Source organism: Myotis yumanensis, unplaced genomic scaffold, assembly GCF_028538775.1.
Source record: "Myotis yumanensis isolate MYYU_CA2020_CCGP unplaced genomic scaffold, mMyoYum1.0.hap1 SCAF_17, whole genome shotgun sequence".
NCBI lineage: Eukaryota > Metazoa > Chordata > Mammalia > Chiroptera > Vespertilionidae > Myotis > Myotis yumanensis.
Window position 1 is genome coordinate 2,210,487 of NW_027223768.1, and position 17,014 is coordinate 2,227,500.

The 17,014-nt window shown below is 58.2% G+C and overlaps 1 protein-coding gene across 2 annotated transcripts in view; it reads left to right on the top strand.

Annotated features, from left to right (window-relative positions):
* The first annotated feature begins 710 nt into the window (after positions 1-710).
* Positions 711-17,014, top strand: part of PALMD (palmdelphin) — a 37,603-nt gene continuing 21,299 nt past the window's right edge. For both annotated transcript variants that reach the window (XM_070395976.1, XM_070395977.1), the window contains exons 1-2: positions 711-1,277; positions 15,075-15,155. In XM_070395976.1, the coding sequence (XP_070252077.1) occupies positions 1,233-1,277; positions 15,075-15,155 (126 nt within the window). In that variant the 5' untranslated portion in view covers positions 711-1,232. The remainder of the gene's footprint in view (positions 1,278-15,074; positions 15,156-17,014) is intronic.

Genomic DNA, 17,014 nt, shown 5'->3' on the forward strand with positions numbered 1-17,014 from the left:
GGACAGCGCCACGGGCACTGAACTGCGTGTCCCCTGCAGAGGTCGTCCCTGCAGCTCTCAGCGGAGTGCCAATGGGAAGGTGTCCGATGGCGGCCACACCCGCGGTGACGAGGGAGATGGTGAGAAGGACCCGCTGCTCAGAACGGGATTAAGGAAATGGCAAGGAGCATTGAGTCCAGGCCCAGCTCCGCCTTGAACTGAGCGTGCCGGGGGCTCGGCTTCTCCGCCGAAGGGGAAGGCCCGGCAGCGAGGACCCGCGGGAGCCGGCATGTCTGCTCGCACCGCCAGAGGCCCAGCCTTCCTCTTGCACAACCAGGAGGTCAGCAAGGGCAGTGTCCCAAGAGCCGAGTGTCATTTCTGATCAAGGTCCCAGGCAGGCCTGCCTTCCTCAGAGACCCAGGACAGGAGTTCGGGAGGGGGAGGAGGGGAGGGGGGCGGGCGCACAGGGGGTTGGGGGGCCCTTGACAGCTGCGGGGCCAGGATCTCAACAGTCACCCTCACGCCCACGATTCCCTGTGACCTGAAGGTTCTCCAAGACTCAAACCACTGGGGAAGCGGGAGGGTGAGGGAGAGGGGAGGCCAGTTTACCACTCTAGCAAGTTCTAAGGAAAGCCTAGAATTCGTCATGATTATAGCCAATCAGAGGAGGGCGGACAGCAGGCAGAGGCCTCAGCCAAGTCAAGGTGAGGCCCTGTCTTTGCAGAGCCCGGAGGAGAGGGCAGGGGAAGTGCCTTGTACAAACACGAAGACCCCCACAGGGGCCCTGGGTGACGCTGGCGGAGGCCAGCCGGCCGGGGAGGACCAGCCTGGGCTCCCCCTGCCAGCATGGGGACGACCAGCCTGGGGAGGACGGGCGGGGGCTCCCCTGCCAGCCCGGGCAGGACGGGCTGGGGAAGGAACAGTTAATGAGAGCGCTCGCTGTGCACGTTACAACAAAGGGCTGGCAGCTCCTGGAGGAAAGGGCTTGGGAGCGCGCTCAGACTTGTCAGTCAGCGGAGCAGCAGCCGGCGCCGCCCGCCGGGCGCACCCTCATTACATGTGTCTGTCTGGCTGACCGGTGTGTCCATCTGCTCCCAGACGCTGCGGCCCCGCCGGCGGCCCCGGCTGCTCCCTGGCAGGACTGAGGGCGGATTTGTCCGGCTCCCGGTCACCCCTGCCCCTCTCCCTGGGAGGCTCCTGACCTATGGTGGCCGGGGACTTCCTGCAGCTTCTGCCGGGCTGGGACTCCGAGGATGGACGAGGCGGCCCTGCTGCGGGAGCGGCTGCAGGCCATCACAGTAAGTGTGCGCTCCAGCCTTGGGGCTGCCTCCGGGGGGGGGGGGGGGGGGCTGCCTCTTGGGGGGCTGCCTCCGGGGGGCCGCGGAGCCCCCGCAAGTGGAAAACGAGCTGTCATTGCGTCTCTGCCACTCCCTTAGCCCTCCGGACCCTCCCTCACCCCCAGGTTTCCGAACCCCCGTGCAGAGTACATGCTCCTGATTTCTGCAAACAGGGTGCCTGCGTTTCCAACAGCCGTCGGAGCGCAGAGACAGCCTGGCTGACTCCCGGCCCCTCAGAGACACAGTTTCCCCTGAGATTCCTATTTTGACAGACGTGCGATCCAAGGACAGGTCCCCACCTTGGAAACTGTTTGAAACAATCCCCCCAAAAGTTAAAATCCTTTTTAAAAGCGGGGAGAGAAAAAGTCAGAACACAAACAAGTGGAAACTTTGTGTGTGCGTGGGGGAGTGCCCCCCAGAAAGCCCCGCAGGATGGAAATGACGGTCCAGGGCTGAGCTGGGGAGAAGCGCGGTCCCGCGAAGTCCCAGCCCTCGGTCTCCAGCGGGTCACACGCCGCGGCGCGGGGGCCTGGCGGAGGAATGCCGGGCGGGCGGGGCGCTGGTTCTGGAAAATATTTCGTTGATGCCGGGAAGGAAAATAACGCATTTTTTAGGTGTGTTCTGGGAACGAGTCAAAGCAAGAAATGAATTGCTTTCCTGAGGTGATGCAGCTTTTTAGATTTTAATGTTATTAAATCCTCTGCCTGGCAGGGACTGGGAACGCCGTGTGCCATGATCACTGACCATTAGCTTCACTTAGTTGTCTTTAGGAGAAGGAACTTGGGGAACTGGCACCCCAGCGTCTCCGCTTTTTCTGCCACTGAAGTGAGCTGCCAGGACGTGGGTGCTTTAGAGAAACCCGATGCCACAGCCGGGCGGGCGGGGCGGGCGGGGGGGGGGGGGGGGGCGGTATTTTCCTTTGCTCTTCAGTGTCTCCCGGCATAAGTAGCAGCTAATCCGGGCTCTGCGTTTCTATGAAGTGGACACAGGTTCCCAGGGCCCCCCAGAGGGTTGGGGAGAGGAGACATTCTCCCGGCGGGTGGGAAGGATGACACCGTCCGTGAGAGAGACAACGCTCGTGAGGTGTCTGGCTTCTCGCGTCCACTTTCCTTTCTCGGGAGAAGTCGGGTCTGGGCCGCTGCTTGTTCGGTGTGTTGCTTTCTGTGTGGAGCCCGGCCACCGGCCGGCTGTCCTGCTCGGGGGGCAGGAGCTGGCCCTGCTGTGTTGGATTTGGCCGGGCCTCTGGCCCAGCAGCTGTGGTGTCAAGGTTACTTCGTGCGGCTGCGTGAGCCGTGTGGGCACGGGCCCCACGACCTCTGAGCGTCTGTCTCCTAAGGAGCTGAGGGAACTGATGACCCCCACGAAACGCACAGGAGCCTGGGTTCCGCATTGTTCTCTTGAACGGTGCAGCCCTGCCCATGGCCCTGGTGCCCTCTAGCGCACCTGTGGCTCTTACCGATTGTGCCCTGCCTTCCAGAGGCAGGACTGGTGCCCAGCCAGCGTGGCTCAGTGGTTGAGCATCGACCTATGAACCAGGAGGCCACGGTTCAATTCCCGGTCAGGGCAGGTGCCCGGGTTGCGGGCTCGATCCCCAGTGTGGGGCGTGCAGGAGGCAGCTGATCCATGATTCTCTCTCATCATTGATGTTTCTCTCTCTCTCTCCCTTCCTCTCTGAAATCAATCAAAAAATATATTTTCAAAAATAGTAAAGGTGGGGTGTGACAGGTATTCGGGAAGACGGGGACTCTTCACTGAGGCGCCAAACACAGGTGGAGACAGAGCAGGGGGGGCCTCGACAAGCGAGCGGGGAGGTCCCTGAATACAGCGACGTGCGCTTTGGGGACATTTAAAAACTGTACGAGTGTCCGGACCATTCCATGGGCCTCCACGTGCCCCATTAGCCAGGATTAAGCAGGTCTCCCAAGTGAGACGCTGAAGCAATGCTGTGTTGGAAGTTGTATGTTTGCATAAAGGTCGCAGGGAAAGAATTGGGGGAAGTCTACGGGAACAGATTTCCTCTAGCTGAGTCCAGTCTCCAGGCCCAGCCCTGGCCCATTGGTCACCACCTAGAGGAAGGCAGGAGCAGTGCTGTGACCATGGAAACCACACAGGCCCTCGCCTCCCGCCCGGACACCCTGGAAATGCCAGCTTCCTGCAGCCCGGCCTCACCCAGGAAGCCACCTCAGCTGTGCCCCTGCCCCGGGAACACGCACACACATGCACACACACGTATATTCACACACGCACACACATGCACATACAGTATCCAGAGGCTTTGCAAGGACTATTCCTCTTTGGGAAGCACTTAAAATCCTCAAAATCTCTGGCCCAGGGACAATCTTCTCATTTTCACTGTTTCCCTCCCATGTCCCTCCACACCGAAACCATCCTGTGTACGTGCCTCCAGAACAAAATCACCAGGCGATTGCTCGGTGCTTCCAAACACGCCAACTCTGAGACGTCACTTTGTTAGAAAGGGGAAAGAATGTTTTATGCTCTGAAATCTCTTTGATTTTCATGTCGAGATGTGCTCCTCCCGTTCCTGGCTGTCAAGCACACTAATCTCCAGGCCGAATTCCTTCCACCTGGTTTTGAGTATCCAAACCGTCATTATTTCCACTGCAAGGAACTGGAAAAACAAATGCATGTGCCTGTAACTTCACAGAACCACGGAGCAGCCTTCCTGCTCCTCTTAAAAAAAAAAAAAAAAAAAGGCTCGCCCACAGTCAGCCGTGAAACGTGGCACCGGGGCCCTCACACCGGAAACCCAGTTGCCGTGATGGTGCCCCCGTCGCTCCAGCAGCGAAGCGAACTTCAGAGGAGGCAGAAGTGTTCCCGAGAGAACGAGGCCGACGCTACCCAAGGCGGCTGCTCAGAAGCGGGCACTGCCGATTGCGTGTGCGGATCCGGGCCCCGCTGTGCACACTGGCGCTCACCTTCCTCCTCGCCTGCTTCATCCGCGGGCAGCGCTTCTCCTCCCACATCACGGCCACGGGCTCTCAGCCCCGAGCTCCGTGTCCAGCCGGTCACATACAAGTGCTTGGTTAAAACGTCTCTCGAGGCTCATTTCCGATCATCCACACGGACACAGCGGCTGTTCCACGAAGGAGGGCGGTGGAGGCAGACTGTGGACTGCAACTGGCTTGCGGTCAGCAGTCCTGGGGCTGAGGACTCCAGGCCCGAGTGTTCTCAGGAGGAGCGAGACGGAGGACCGAACGCGTCACCCCAAAGCCCCCCTCTGCGGGCGCACCGGCCCCACTGCCGGACTGGGGGCCCGGCCAGCGGCACCGTGAGTTGAAGCGTCGTCCCGTGCACCAAAAGGTCACAGGTTCGATTCCCAGTCAGGGCCCATGCCTAGGTTGTGGGTTCCATCCCTGGTCGGGGTGTGTACGAGCGGCAGCTGGTCAATGTATCGCTCTCACATCAATGTTTCTCTCTCTCTCCCTCTCAAATCAATAACCAACCATATCCTCGGGTGAAGATTAAAAAAGAAAAGAACAGGGAAGAGGCCCAGGGAGTCCCCTGAGAAGGAGAAGCTCCCGTAAGATCGGCCATGTTCCGTCCGCTCCCGCGGACTAAGGGACACCCTCCTGCTGGCGTCTCCATCCGGCTGTGGGTTAGAAAACACGGCCCGAATCGCATGGGGACTCGGGCAGGAAAGCCCCGGGGCTGGAGCTGGTGCCTCACACACGGAGGAGCCGCAGGGGAGCTCAGAAGGCTGAGCCCTGGGATCCGTCCTCAGAGAACAGACCAGCGGGAGGAGAGGGCAGGAGGGAGCTGCCAGCCACCCTCTCACCCCTTGTGCAGCTCACGGTGCTGAGCACCTGCTCCGCACAGCCCCGTGCGTGTCAGTGAGAAGAAGTGGAACTCGGGAATGGAGAGCGTGGGGGGGGGGAGGGAAGGGGAGAGAGGGGGTTGTTATTGGCAGCTGAGGGGCCGGGATGGGCCCAGAGAAATGGGTGCGAAGGAGGAGAGCGCCGTCCACGCATGGACATAACCACAGAGCAAGCACCTGCCTCGGACCGACTCCACCTGGAGAGGAGCCACGGGGAGTTCTGACCCTGGGATCTGACCACGGAGCCAGATGGGCAGCCAGTGCCACGGGACCCGTGCTCATAAGGAGCTCGCACCCCGGACCCCCTCCCTCCCTCTTCCCAGCCCAGAGAATGTGGGCTCTCGGAGGCAGAGAGCTTTCCCCTGGGGCAGAAATCCACCCAACACAGAGAGCAGCAGCGCCAGCACGGCCAGCCCGGTTCTCCCGCGCCCGCTGCCTGCCCCGGGCCCTCCCGCGTGGCTCATTGCCTTTCCATCAATGCCTGGGTCTTCTAGTTGTTACTGAGGCCGTTCACGACCTCCGAGCAGGAACAACCTCCCCCGTGGGGCCCAGACACGAGGACAGTATGGGGAGCCCTGGTCAATGGGTGACCCAAACTTCAAGACGGCAGCCGCGGAGCATTCAGTGACATGCTGGGCCCTTCTGGGCCTGCAGCCTTGCAGGACGTCACAGTCACACGCCCAGGAAGTGGCCCTACTCCCACCTCCCTGGTGGCCATGGGCCCTTCCCCTCCTCCTCCTGCCCCTGCACACGAGGGAGTGAAAGCAAGAGCGAGCAGCTGGCTCTGACTATAGGGAGACACCACGTGTGTTTGGACCACTGTGCTGTTCAGCGTTGTCGGGATTTCTTTTTAAATATATTTTCATTGATTCCAGAGAGGAAGGGAGAGGGGGAGAGAGAGAAGCATCAATGAGGAGAGAGAATCATGGATCGGCTGCCCCCCACTGAGGATCGAGCCCGCAACCCGGGCCTGTGCCCCGACCAGGAATCGAACCGTGACCTCCTGGTTCATGGGTCGCCGCTCCACCCCTGAGCCATGCCGGCCGGGCAGGACTTCTTAAAGCAATAATGGCTCAGAGAGAGCATCCGCTTCTGTACTCGGGGCTCATTGTCACAGGAGGAACTGATGTGTCACGCATCTGAGGATGCGCACAAAGTGGCACCCGGAGCTGTAGGCGTGCCTGCGGGGAGGACGCCTGTGCCAGGAGGTGCGAACCATGAGGCCGGGCGCAACGTCCCACGGCGCGGACCCAGGATGACTCGTTTCTCCCAGCGGAGGAAAAGCGTCCTCACGCACGTGCCCTGCGCCTCTGCGCCGAGCACAACAGCCACCCACACGGAGACCACGTGGGAGGCGCCGCGATGGGGGGAGCTCACCAAGGAAATGGCGTTCTGATAACCGGCCAGCTTTCCCGTTGCTGCGGGATGATAGGGCCGCCTCGCCAGCCCGGACCGCAGGATGCCCTGAGCGCGGAGCACCACGGCTTGGTCCCAAGGAAGAGCCGCTGCTGTGGGAGCTGCCGGAGAGCATTCGCTTGGTACCTGCATCTGCGGGGGGAGCCCGGCCCCGTGCGGACACTCCCGACCCCGAGCCCCGGAGGACAGAGCTCCTCCTAGAATCAAGCAAGAGTATTTTTGCCCAATTGGTGTGGCTGAGGGGGTGAATGGCCACTGAATGAACAAGTGGCCATGGGTTCAATTCCCGGTCAGGGCACATGCCCAGGTTGCAGGCTCGATCCCCAGTAGGGGGCGTGCAGGAGGCAGCCAATTGATGATTCTCTCTCATTATTGATGTTTCTATCTCTCTCCCTTCCTCTCCCTTCCTCTCTAAAAAAGATCAATAAAAACATTTAAAAAAAAAAAAAGAATATTTTCATTCTACTGAGAATATTTTAATTAAATGGAAACACTTCAATTTTAATAAGAATAAAATAAGACTATTTTCGCTTATGTAAGTGGCTGTGGGGTCACTTTGGGAAGATGTACCGTACTGCCCACACGCACCCCCTCAGCTCACACGCACCCCTCAGCTCACACGCACCCCTCAGCTCATACGCACCCCTCAGCTCACACGCACCCCTCAGCTCACACGCACCCTGCTTGGGCCTCAGTTACGACATGGATCCGTTCGTGTCTGAGGCTGGAGTCACTTGTATACATGATTTTCTTTCCTCATGAGAATGTAAACTCCTTGGCGGAAGCATCTACTTCTAAATAATTTTTAAATGTTACACAACTCCTTGCGTCGCCTTGAACATAGCATGTGTATGGAAGTGCCTAAATGTTGGATAGACTAATACTTCAATAACTCGGGATCACTCCTGCCTTCCTCACAGATTCGGGCACTTTTATCATATCAGCTACATCACTATCAACAACATCTCTCAGATACTCATCTCTAAGTATTGTGCTTACTTTGGTCAAGTATGGGATTGAGGTCATATCATTGAATCACTGATGGTCACAATAGCCTTATAGTTGTCCTAGGTACATAAATTTTCATTATAACTAAGAGGTGGCCGTTTACAGAACTGGAATTTGAGGGAGTCAACTGCTGAAACAGTCTAAGTCAAACAACTAAAAATCTAGGCAATTGTTCTGTGAACAAAAAGTCCCTTTGTTAATTGACTTTAGACGGAAACAGAAATAGAAGTTGTCCGCAATGGTTAACACAGACACCCATCGGGTGCCAGGTCCCACCAGGTGTCTGTGGCGACGCGCAGGCTCGTGGGGGAAGGTGGGGAAGCAGCTGGCACTTCACATCTGTTTGTTTCATGATGATGTGGGAAGGAATGAGCTGGCGAGGGTAACGTTTGGCATCACCAGCAGTAGAGCTCGACATACAACTTAGATGGACTGATCGTTTATTTCGCACATTATTTCTCAATCATGCTCCTATTCCTATGAAATCTGGCAGCAGGATAATCGCTCACTGTTGGGGGCTATCTTATGAGGAAAAGGTGCTCCTTGCTTCAAGTAGAATCACACCGACGACATTATAAAATTTCCTTCTTAACGACCTGGGTGACAGGAGGCATTACATTACCGCCGCGTGACCAACAGCGAAGTCCTTAGCAACCCTCTGCCAGCCTGGTGTTGCCAAAACACTGGGGACGCCCCACCTCCCCACCTCCCTGCCTCCGCCTCCGGCCACAGCCTTCATTACCTTCTTACAAACCCCGAGATGAAACCAGCCCGAGTGGCTACGGACAGGGGTGGGGCAGCGTGGCTGGGGCCCGCAGCCACTGTCTCTCACACACCTACCTGCTCCTCTCTGTGGGCTCCCCACGGAGACAGGTGCGTGACTGCCCACCAGCCGACAGGGAGCTACCAATGTGCTCCCTTCCGAGGAGTCCCCTCCCCCCCCAACCCCCGCCTGCTGCTGGCTGTGCTGGGGCAGGTCCAGACCACAGTACTCGAGACGGCAGCTGTGGGAGCCAGACTAATTTGGCACCTAGAGGTTAGGGATTCTGCTAAAACCCTGCCATGCAGAGGCCAGCACCCAACAGACCACAAAGAATTACCCTGCCCCGCCTTGGCCGGTGTGGCTCAGTGGATAGAGCATCAGCCTGCAGACCGAAGGGTCCCCGGTTCGATTCCAGTCAAGGGCATGTACCTCGGTTGCAGGCTCCTCCCTGGCCTGGGCCCTGGTCAGGGGCGCATGCAGGAGGCAACCAGTGGGTGTGTCTCTCACACCCATAGTTCTCTCTCCCCCTCCCACTGTCTCTAAAAATCAACGGGAAAATATCCTCGGGTGAGGATTAAAAAATAAAAGAATTACCCGGCCCCAAATGTTAACGGTGCCAAGGTGGAGAAAGGGCAGGGTGCAAGAAACCCTAACACGTGAATCTGAAAGAAAGACTGTGCCGGTCTCCATGGTAATAACAATGCCTATAATTCTTATTTAAAACAAGTACAAACTTTAATTCTACCAACGGGGCAAGGGGAGGAAGACCCTTCCCTCGTGTGCCCTGGGAGAGGCCGGCGGTGGGAGGGAGGGAGGGAGGGGGGCAGAGGTGTGATCAGAGCAGTGATTCTGCGGTGGGTGCTGCCAGCTGACGAGGGAGGGTCTGGGATGGGCAGCCCTGCCAGCCGGGTGTGGGGGGGCCTGGGGTGCCCTGACTCATGGGGGGAAGTGCTGGGCTCCCCGTGGTGTGAGTCCCAGGAGGTGGTGGCGGCCCGGCCTTGACTAACCGGACACAGTGGCGACCTCGGGCCTCAGGTTCTCGGGGGCCGGAGGCTGGGACGGTGTGGCCGGGGCTGGGGGTGCCCTCGCATCGGGGTGGGGCGCGCACAGGGGCGGCTCAGGGCGGGCGGCGGGGGCCTGCGGTCCGCAGGGCTGCAGGGGGCGCAGCGGCCCCGGCCTGGGCACCAGGGGCAGGGCCGCTCCGAGTCTCCCGAGGGGCGCGAAGGCGGAGCGGCCGCGCTGGAGGCTGTGCCTCCTCCTCTTGGCGTCCGGGGTCTCAAACCAGAGCGGCCCGTCGAACTTGGCCCGTCCTTTGCTGCACTGGCTCAGCGCTCGCAGCACCGTGTCCCGGGCACAGGGATCGGGGCGCTCTCGGCTGGGGGGGCACGTGTAGAGGCTCCCCCTGCGCTCCGGGGGGGCGAGCTGGATGGTCACCGGGCTCTGCTGGCGCCGTGGGTGGCGGGCACTGGGGATCCGCAGCGTCACCATGCCCTTCGGAGCCGTGGGAACAGCCCGCCCCGCGGGGCCCGGCCCGGGCGGGGGGGCCGGGGAGGCGCCTCCTGGCTTCGGGCATCCCGCCCCTGCCGGCCCTGGCCCGGTGCCAGCCGGGCGGCGTGGGGGGCGGGGGTTGGGTCGGGGCGCAGAGCCTGGGGTGCGCACCGGGGACGCGGCTCTGCTCCCGGCCCCGCAGGCGAAGGGCGGGTCCGGGCGGGGGGGAGCGGGCGCCCCCAGGCGGAGGGCCGCAGCGAGGCGCGGGCCGTGCGGAGGTACCTGCTCAGGTAGCTGCCCATGACCGCGGGCGGCGGGTCGGGGTCCAGGGGCCCCTGGGCTCCCGGACGGTCCTGCTGTTTGGAGATTCCAAGCGGGTAGGGCTAGGCTGACCGTTGGCACCTCGAGGCGCAAGGACAGCGCGTGGGGCGCTGGCGTCTGGGGAGCCCCCGTGCGCGGGGTCCTCCACGTGCCGGGCCGGTGACCTGCGCCCACCGGGAACTCGGACCCGCCCCTGCGCTCTGATGTGGGGAACCCCAGCTCCCATGGCTGGCCCTGGCGCTGGGCACTGGGCATTGGGCACGGGGCCTAGGAGGCCTTCACGTCTACACTGGACACTCAATGGGAGGAAATATCACCATTTCCTCCAGGTTCTGGAAAGTGTAGAAACTTGGCCGAAGGGCGCATTCTGCCATGTTGTAAAAACGGACACATACCCCGCGAGTTCTTATAGGGAAAACCAGGGTTCTCCTTTCAGTGGGAAAGGGGTGCGTGTGTCTTTCTCCTGGAGCGGCTGCTGATGTCACTTGTTGCAATTCTGCGCTTGAGGAAGAGGCGAGAGCCGCTGGGGATTTCATGTGTGAGCGTGGATTTAACCGGGACCGCACATAATTTCCGTCCTCCTCCATTCACAGGCACATCTGTCCTCTCTGAAGGCCACTGTGCTCACCAAGGCCGTGTCTCTCCGTTTGTTTCCACCAGTGAGGGTGGGGGAGAGTGAGGCACGTCTAACACCATCGTTGGAAACATCCAAGTTCAAAAGCAAAGCACCCGCAGGCCCGGAGCGCTGGTGACAGTGCTCAGGTGCGGAGGCTGGTGCGAGGCGGTGGGACTCAATCCCTTCTTGAGAACTTCCCCTCAGGAGGCAACTGTTGGGCTGGCCCCAATGCCGGGAGGGGAGATGGACAGAAAGGAAAAGCCCCGAATCAATCACACCTACGAGTGGGCAACAGATCCCCCCCAGACCTGAGAGGCGGACAGCTGGATGGTGCGGACGCTGAGGAAGCCTTCGTGGGGGGACCAGAGGTCCTGAGGTCAGAGATAGGCCGTGGCTTTGGGAGGCGGGCTGTGGCCAGCTGGTGGTACTTGGGAACGGGATTCCTAACAGTCTCCACTCACGGATGATTTTTTTTTTTTTTTTTTTTTTTTTTTTTGGCCAATTCCTTAGTTAAGGGATGACCCCCAGGTATCCTGTGGTATCATTTTTTCCTCAAGACATTTTTCCTGATAGAACGACTCTCAGTAGCTCCCTAACCTATCTCTTACGGTGGTGATGGCACCAGACCACATGGTCTAGCGCCGTTGAGTGTGGATTCCTTATCCCGTAGTTTTTCCCGTTGTCTATGGAGTTCCCCACGTCCTATCTGCACTGTGACCCAGTGGGTGTCGTTCTGGCTTGAGGCCGATGCCCTCTGACACGCCCGCCTCCTGCCAGGAAGCTAGAGGCATCAGGGAGCCAGCCACCGTGTGCTTTCACCGGTAGGTCAACATGTTGACCCGGTAAAACCCGTTTTCGTGGCCATTGGGGACGTCCGTCTCGTCTCACTCTCCACCACGCAGCGGATCTCACTAGCTGGTGGGTGCTGGAGATGAGCGTCTCTCCGGGGTGCTCAGCCAGGACGTTGAAGAAGGGCTGGAGAGGTTTTCGGTTATCACTTCTCGGGGGCACTCCTGGCAGCCAATGGGTGGAGGTCAGAGATGCCGCGCAACATCCTACCACAGGACGGCCTCCCACGACACAACCGTCGGTGCACGGGTGGGACCACGTGAAATGGATGGAGAACAAACAGTTCATGGAGAATAACAACTTATGGGGAATTGGCATTCACCATGTCTTCATGATGTCTTCCTAATCGTAAGGTGCCACCAGTTAAATTAATTCAAGTTTATTGTGTCCCTTAGGAATGTTTTACAAGTTCTTGTTGACGTGAAGTTCACTCCATGGTGTTTCAGTTTTTCTAGTTTCTAGAACAAGTAGAGCTCTTTCTTCCCTGGTATCTTCTCATTGTGATTTGTATACGTCGGAGGAATTGACTTCTATACATTAACATGGGGCCCCACTAATTATTTCTCTAATTTCCTTTCTCTTTTTCCGTCTAACTTTACTGGCTACTGCTGGAACCGAACTCAATTTAATATTTAAAATGCGGATCCCTTTCCACACTGGGCATGCTGTTTCCTTTTGAGCTGAGATTAATCTAGTTTATCAAGTTAGGGAATTCTCCTTATAATTTTAATGTCTCATTAAAATTTTTCAAATAGTGAATTTTGTCAAATGTCTTTTGGGAATCTGTGGAAATGGAAACAGGAGTTTCCCGCTGAGATGTGCTGAGGGGATGAAGTGCTTTAATCATAGTGTGTCGTTCCTAATACTGGCCCTCCTTGCGATACTGAAAAAATCCTACACGTGGACAAAGTACATAGTTCTTCTGATGCGCTCTGGATTCTGTCTCTAATATCTTATTTAGCTTTCTCTTTCCTAAATATTCTTGAAAGATATTGGCCTATTGTTTACTTTGGGGGAGGGTCCCAATTTGGGGTGGGTTTTGGTTTCATTGTTACCTTGCATTCAAAAAATAAGAATTAAAGCCCTAGGCGGTTTTGCTCAGTGGATAGAACGTCAGCCTGTGGACTGAAGGGTCCCGGGTTCGATTCCAGTCAAGGACACATGCCCAGGTTGTGGGCTCGATCCCCAGAAGGTGGTGTGCAGGAGGCAGCTGATCAATGATTCTCTCTCATCGTTGATGTTTCTATCTCTTTCTCCCTCTCCCTTCCTCTCTGAAATTAATAAAAATATATTTAGAAGAAAAGAATTTGGGGGCTTTTGTTCTTGTGGGGAAAATTTAATCAATAAAAATCCAGTGTAAACCAGTAAAAACAGTCATTATAGTTTAATTTATTAAATGGCATCTTGTGTGTTGGTGCAGTCACCACCACGTATACTTCATTTCTAAAGGAGAAACCAATGCCAGCCAAGCCCAAACTCCTCCCTTAGAATAAAACTTCTATTTGGGGAAAAGAAAAAATCCCGGCTCTGCCACCGACGGGTTGCGAGAGCGTGGATGGGCCAGTGACTCCCCACACCCGCTTCTCCTCCTGCGATGCCTCCTGGTAACTATGACTATTAAGGGACACATCACAACACATCGTGTTGTTGTAACTATCGAGTGAAACGGTGCCCATAACGACGTACCACAGCGTTTGGCGCAGAAAGTTAAAATATGACGAGTATTTGCTCGATACCAGCCTCCAGAGAGGGTGGCGACCTGGCTCACGCGTTTGGGGAGTTTTTCCTCCCAACGGCCAGATCTTATCCAAGGGAAAGAAGTGGCCCCCTGGTTGCCTGGCGATTGTTTTTCCAAAAGAGCTGCTTCCGGAAGATGCCTGGTGAGGTCATCGCCTCCTTCCAGGCGGGGACGAACAATGACATCGGGCTGGAGCGCAGGGCGTCGTTTTCCTTCAACAAACGTACCTGCGCTTCCACATCAAAGCGAGTTCTTATCTTCAAAGCGGCCGCCTGGGGAGGCCGCCCTGCTGTGGTCACGCTGCCAAGTGTGTTTGGATCACTTCCTTCTAATCGCCTTCCGAGCCCGGCTTCCCATCCCTCCTGATGTCTCCATTGGCAACACACTTCTGTCCTGTGGGAGCCTCCCTTTTTCTGGAAGCAGGTTTAAAACCAACTCTTATAAGTCAGCTGGACCACATTGTCACCTCGGGTAAAAAATGACAATGGTGACCAGAGGGAAACGGCCTTTTTGCGCAGCTTGGAAAATCTCTCAGACACCTCCGGCCGCTGCACGCGTGATCAGAATGAGTGCCTGGCGTTCTGTGTGGTTAACAGGTTTATTTAGCAAATTTTATCCCACGGAGGCTCGCAGGAGACCCTGTGCCAAGCCCTGTTCTAGGAACTCTTGCACATATCTGCTCATTTCATGTCAATGCCTCGTGAGGCAGGCAGTGTAATCACCCATATGGTAGAGATGAGGTGATCGAGGCACCGAGAAGTTAAGCACTTTGTCCAGGGACACAGAGCTGGCAAGTGGCGGAGCCGGAAATGGAGCCCAGGCGATGTAGTACATGTGCTATCTTTTCTCAACGGTGCAGGCCGAGTGCAGGACCAGCCATGCGTTCTGGGTTTTGTGCGGTTCTGCAGTTTGAAGTTGGTGAAAGCTACTGACTCGCTCCATGAGTTTGGTTTTAACCTCAGTGTTGACAAGCAGTGCCTCACCCTTTTCTCTCCGTCTTCCCACAGCCAGTTACACAAGGAGGGAACGGTGCCCGGGGCAGCTCCCGGGCCTGGCCTGCTTTCCCACATGCACAGCCCTTTTCCTCGCCCTCACGCCGGGACTGGTCCTTCTCCCCAGGGTTTCCCCGGCCTCCTTCAGAGCGCCCTCCCTCAACTCGCTTTCCCATCACACCTCTCCGTAGCTCAATCTTTCGCTGTCTTTCCTGATCATCTACTTTTGTGAAATGTTTCCATCACAGCTCACACCCAGCACCATTCTGCATTAGTTTCAGGCACACAGCCCGGTGGCCAGACAACCCCACACATCACAGAGTGGTCCCCTGGGGCCTCAGGCACCCGCCCGGCCCCACTCATGGCCACCACAATCCCACGGGCCAGACTGTACCCCGGGTCCCCACACGCCTGCTCTCAAAGCACCAGCCTGTCCTCCACAGCTCCACCTCGCTGTGCTCCTGGGGAAGACAGAGCGAGGAGAGGGGCAGGGGAGGCAGGGCAGCGGCTTGGTTCTCTTTGAAAAAGCGCCATGTCACCCTCCAGCCACAGGTGCCCCGAACGGCCCCTCTGCTCTCCTTGCTGCGCAGCAGGAGTTTGCAAAGCAGCCTCGTACCCGTGCCAGGAGCCCGTCGCTGGCCACCCTCTCCACCCCGGCGCCAACCCGAGGACACGCGGTTATGGAAACCGATTTAAAATGGGAAAGGTGATGCCGGGACTTGTGTATTTCAGGATAAAAGGAGAATACAGGAGGAAATCTCCGAGAAGCGCCTGAAGATAGAGGAGGAGAAGCTGCAGCACCAGCACCTGAAGGTAACGTGTCTTTCCTTCCTCCCAGCGGCTTTGTCCTCAGGGCCCTCCTGACACTCGGGTTTCAACAGGAAATCGAGTTAGGAAGAAAGACAGCCCTGCACAGCCCTCCAAGCACCCTCCCGGCACCCTCCCGGCACCCTCTAGCACCCTCCCAGCACCCTCCCGGCACCCTCCCAGCACCCACCCAGCACCCTCCCAGCACCCTCCCGGCACCCTCCCGGCACCCTCCCGGCACCCTCCCGGCACCCTCTAGCACCCTCCTAGCACCCTCCCAGCACCCTCCCGGCACCCTCCCGGCACCCACCCAGCACCCTCCCAGCACCCTCCCAGCACCCACCCAGCACCCTCCCAGCACCCACCCAGCACCCTCCCAGCACCCTCCCAGCACCCACCCAGCACCCTCCCAGCACCCTCCCAGCACCCTCCCAGCACCTCCTAACACCCTCCCAGCACCCTCCCAGCACCTCCTAACACCCTCCCGGCACCCTCCCAGCACCCTCCTGGCCTCAGAGAGGCCGACAAGCAGTGGCGTCCGCCTTCCCGGCAGCAGGTGCAGAACTGAGCCTGCATTCTCACTGGTCGGCCTTTACTCCTGAGTGTCCTCAGGTGCCTGGACGCACAGGAGGGAGGCTTCAGCCCTGGCATCTGGCCCAGGACACGGCCTTGCTTACCATCCTGGGGGCGGGGCCACAAGGAAGTCCCTTTTCACATCCACAGAAGGCCCGCCCTTCCCCGGGGGCTAGGCCCGACCCCACCCGGCCCACCAAGGACTCGGGGCCTGAGAGCTCAGCCCAGTGGGCACCATGTTGGCTGAGAGTGGTTTGGGTCTTTGTTTTATTTTCTTTGGACGGAACATGAGATCATAACCCAAAATACAGCTCCATTTTAACATCAGATTTTCCCTCTCCCGTGGGTGTGGCCGCTGTAATTAAAGCAGCTGCCTCTCAGCATTTCCTGCGCCACCGGAGGCAACCAGGCCACAACCTGGGCTCCCTGAGCAGGCCCCAGCAGGAAGCTGTCGGGTGGCGGGCTGCTCCCAGAGGGGTGACAAGCTCCTACTGCAGTGGTCGGCAAACTGCGGCTCTCGAGCCACATGTGGCTCTTTGGCCCCTTGAGTGTGGCTCTTCCACAAAATACCACGTGCGGGCGCGCACGTACAGTGCGATTGAAACTTCATGGCCCATGCGCAGAAGTCGGTATTTTGTGGAAGAGCCACACTCCAGGGGCCAGCGAGCCGCAGTTTGCCAACCACGGCCCTAGTGGAATCGGCCTATATTCATGGGGCCCACACCCTGAGGTCAGAGAGGCCTGTTCAGCTCAGCCCATCTTTCTGGTGGAGCAAGGGCCACTCTGAGCAGACGCGTCGCTGGAGACTCCAGGGCCCCGGAGCTCGGGATTCCGTGTGTCTTTGCTCCCATAAGAACTGGCGTGTCCGCCTCTGGCGGGTCAGTGGGAGGCGGGGCTGGCCTGCTACCCCGGGTGTCCGCTGAGTTATCGAGCAGCGGACACAGCCAGGAAATGCAGGGCGTACTCCCGGGGAAACCAAGGGAACGAGAACCAGTTTTACCAAGTTATTTCACCGCAACTCAACTGAAGTCAGAAGTCAAACCTACAACAGTTTTTGAGATGGACCATTTCTAATTCCAAAATCAGTGCTGTGGGTCGCTGACTCTCCCTCTCTCCCTCTCCCTCAGAGAGAGGAGAGAGAGAGAGAGAGAGAAGAGAAAAACATCGATCAGTTGCCTCCCGTCGCACCCAGACGGGGGACGGAAGCTGCAAGCGGGGCCTGTGCACTGACCAGGAGTAGAGCCAGCAACCTCTCGGTGTGCGGGACGGCGCTCAGCCAACTGAGCCACACC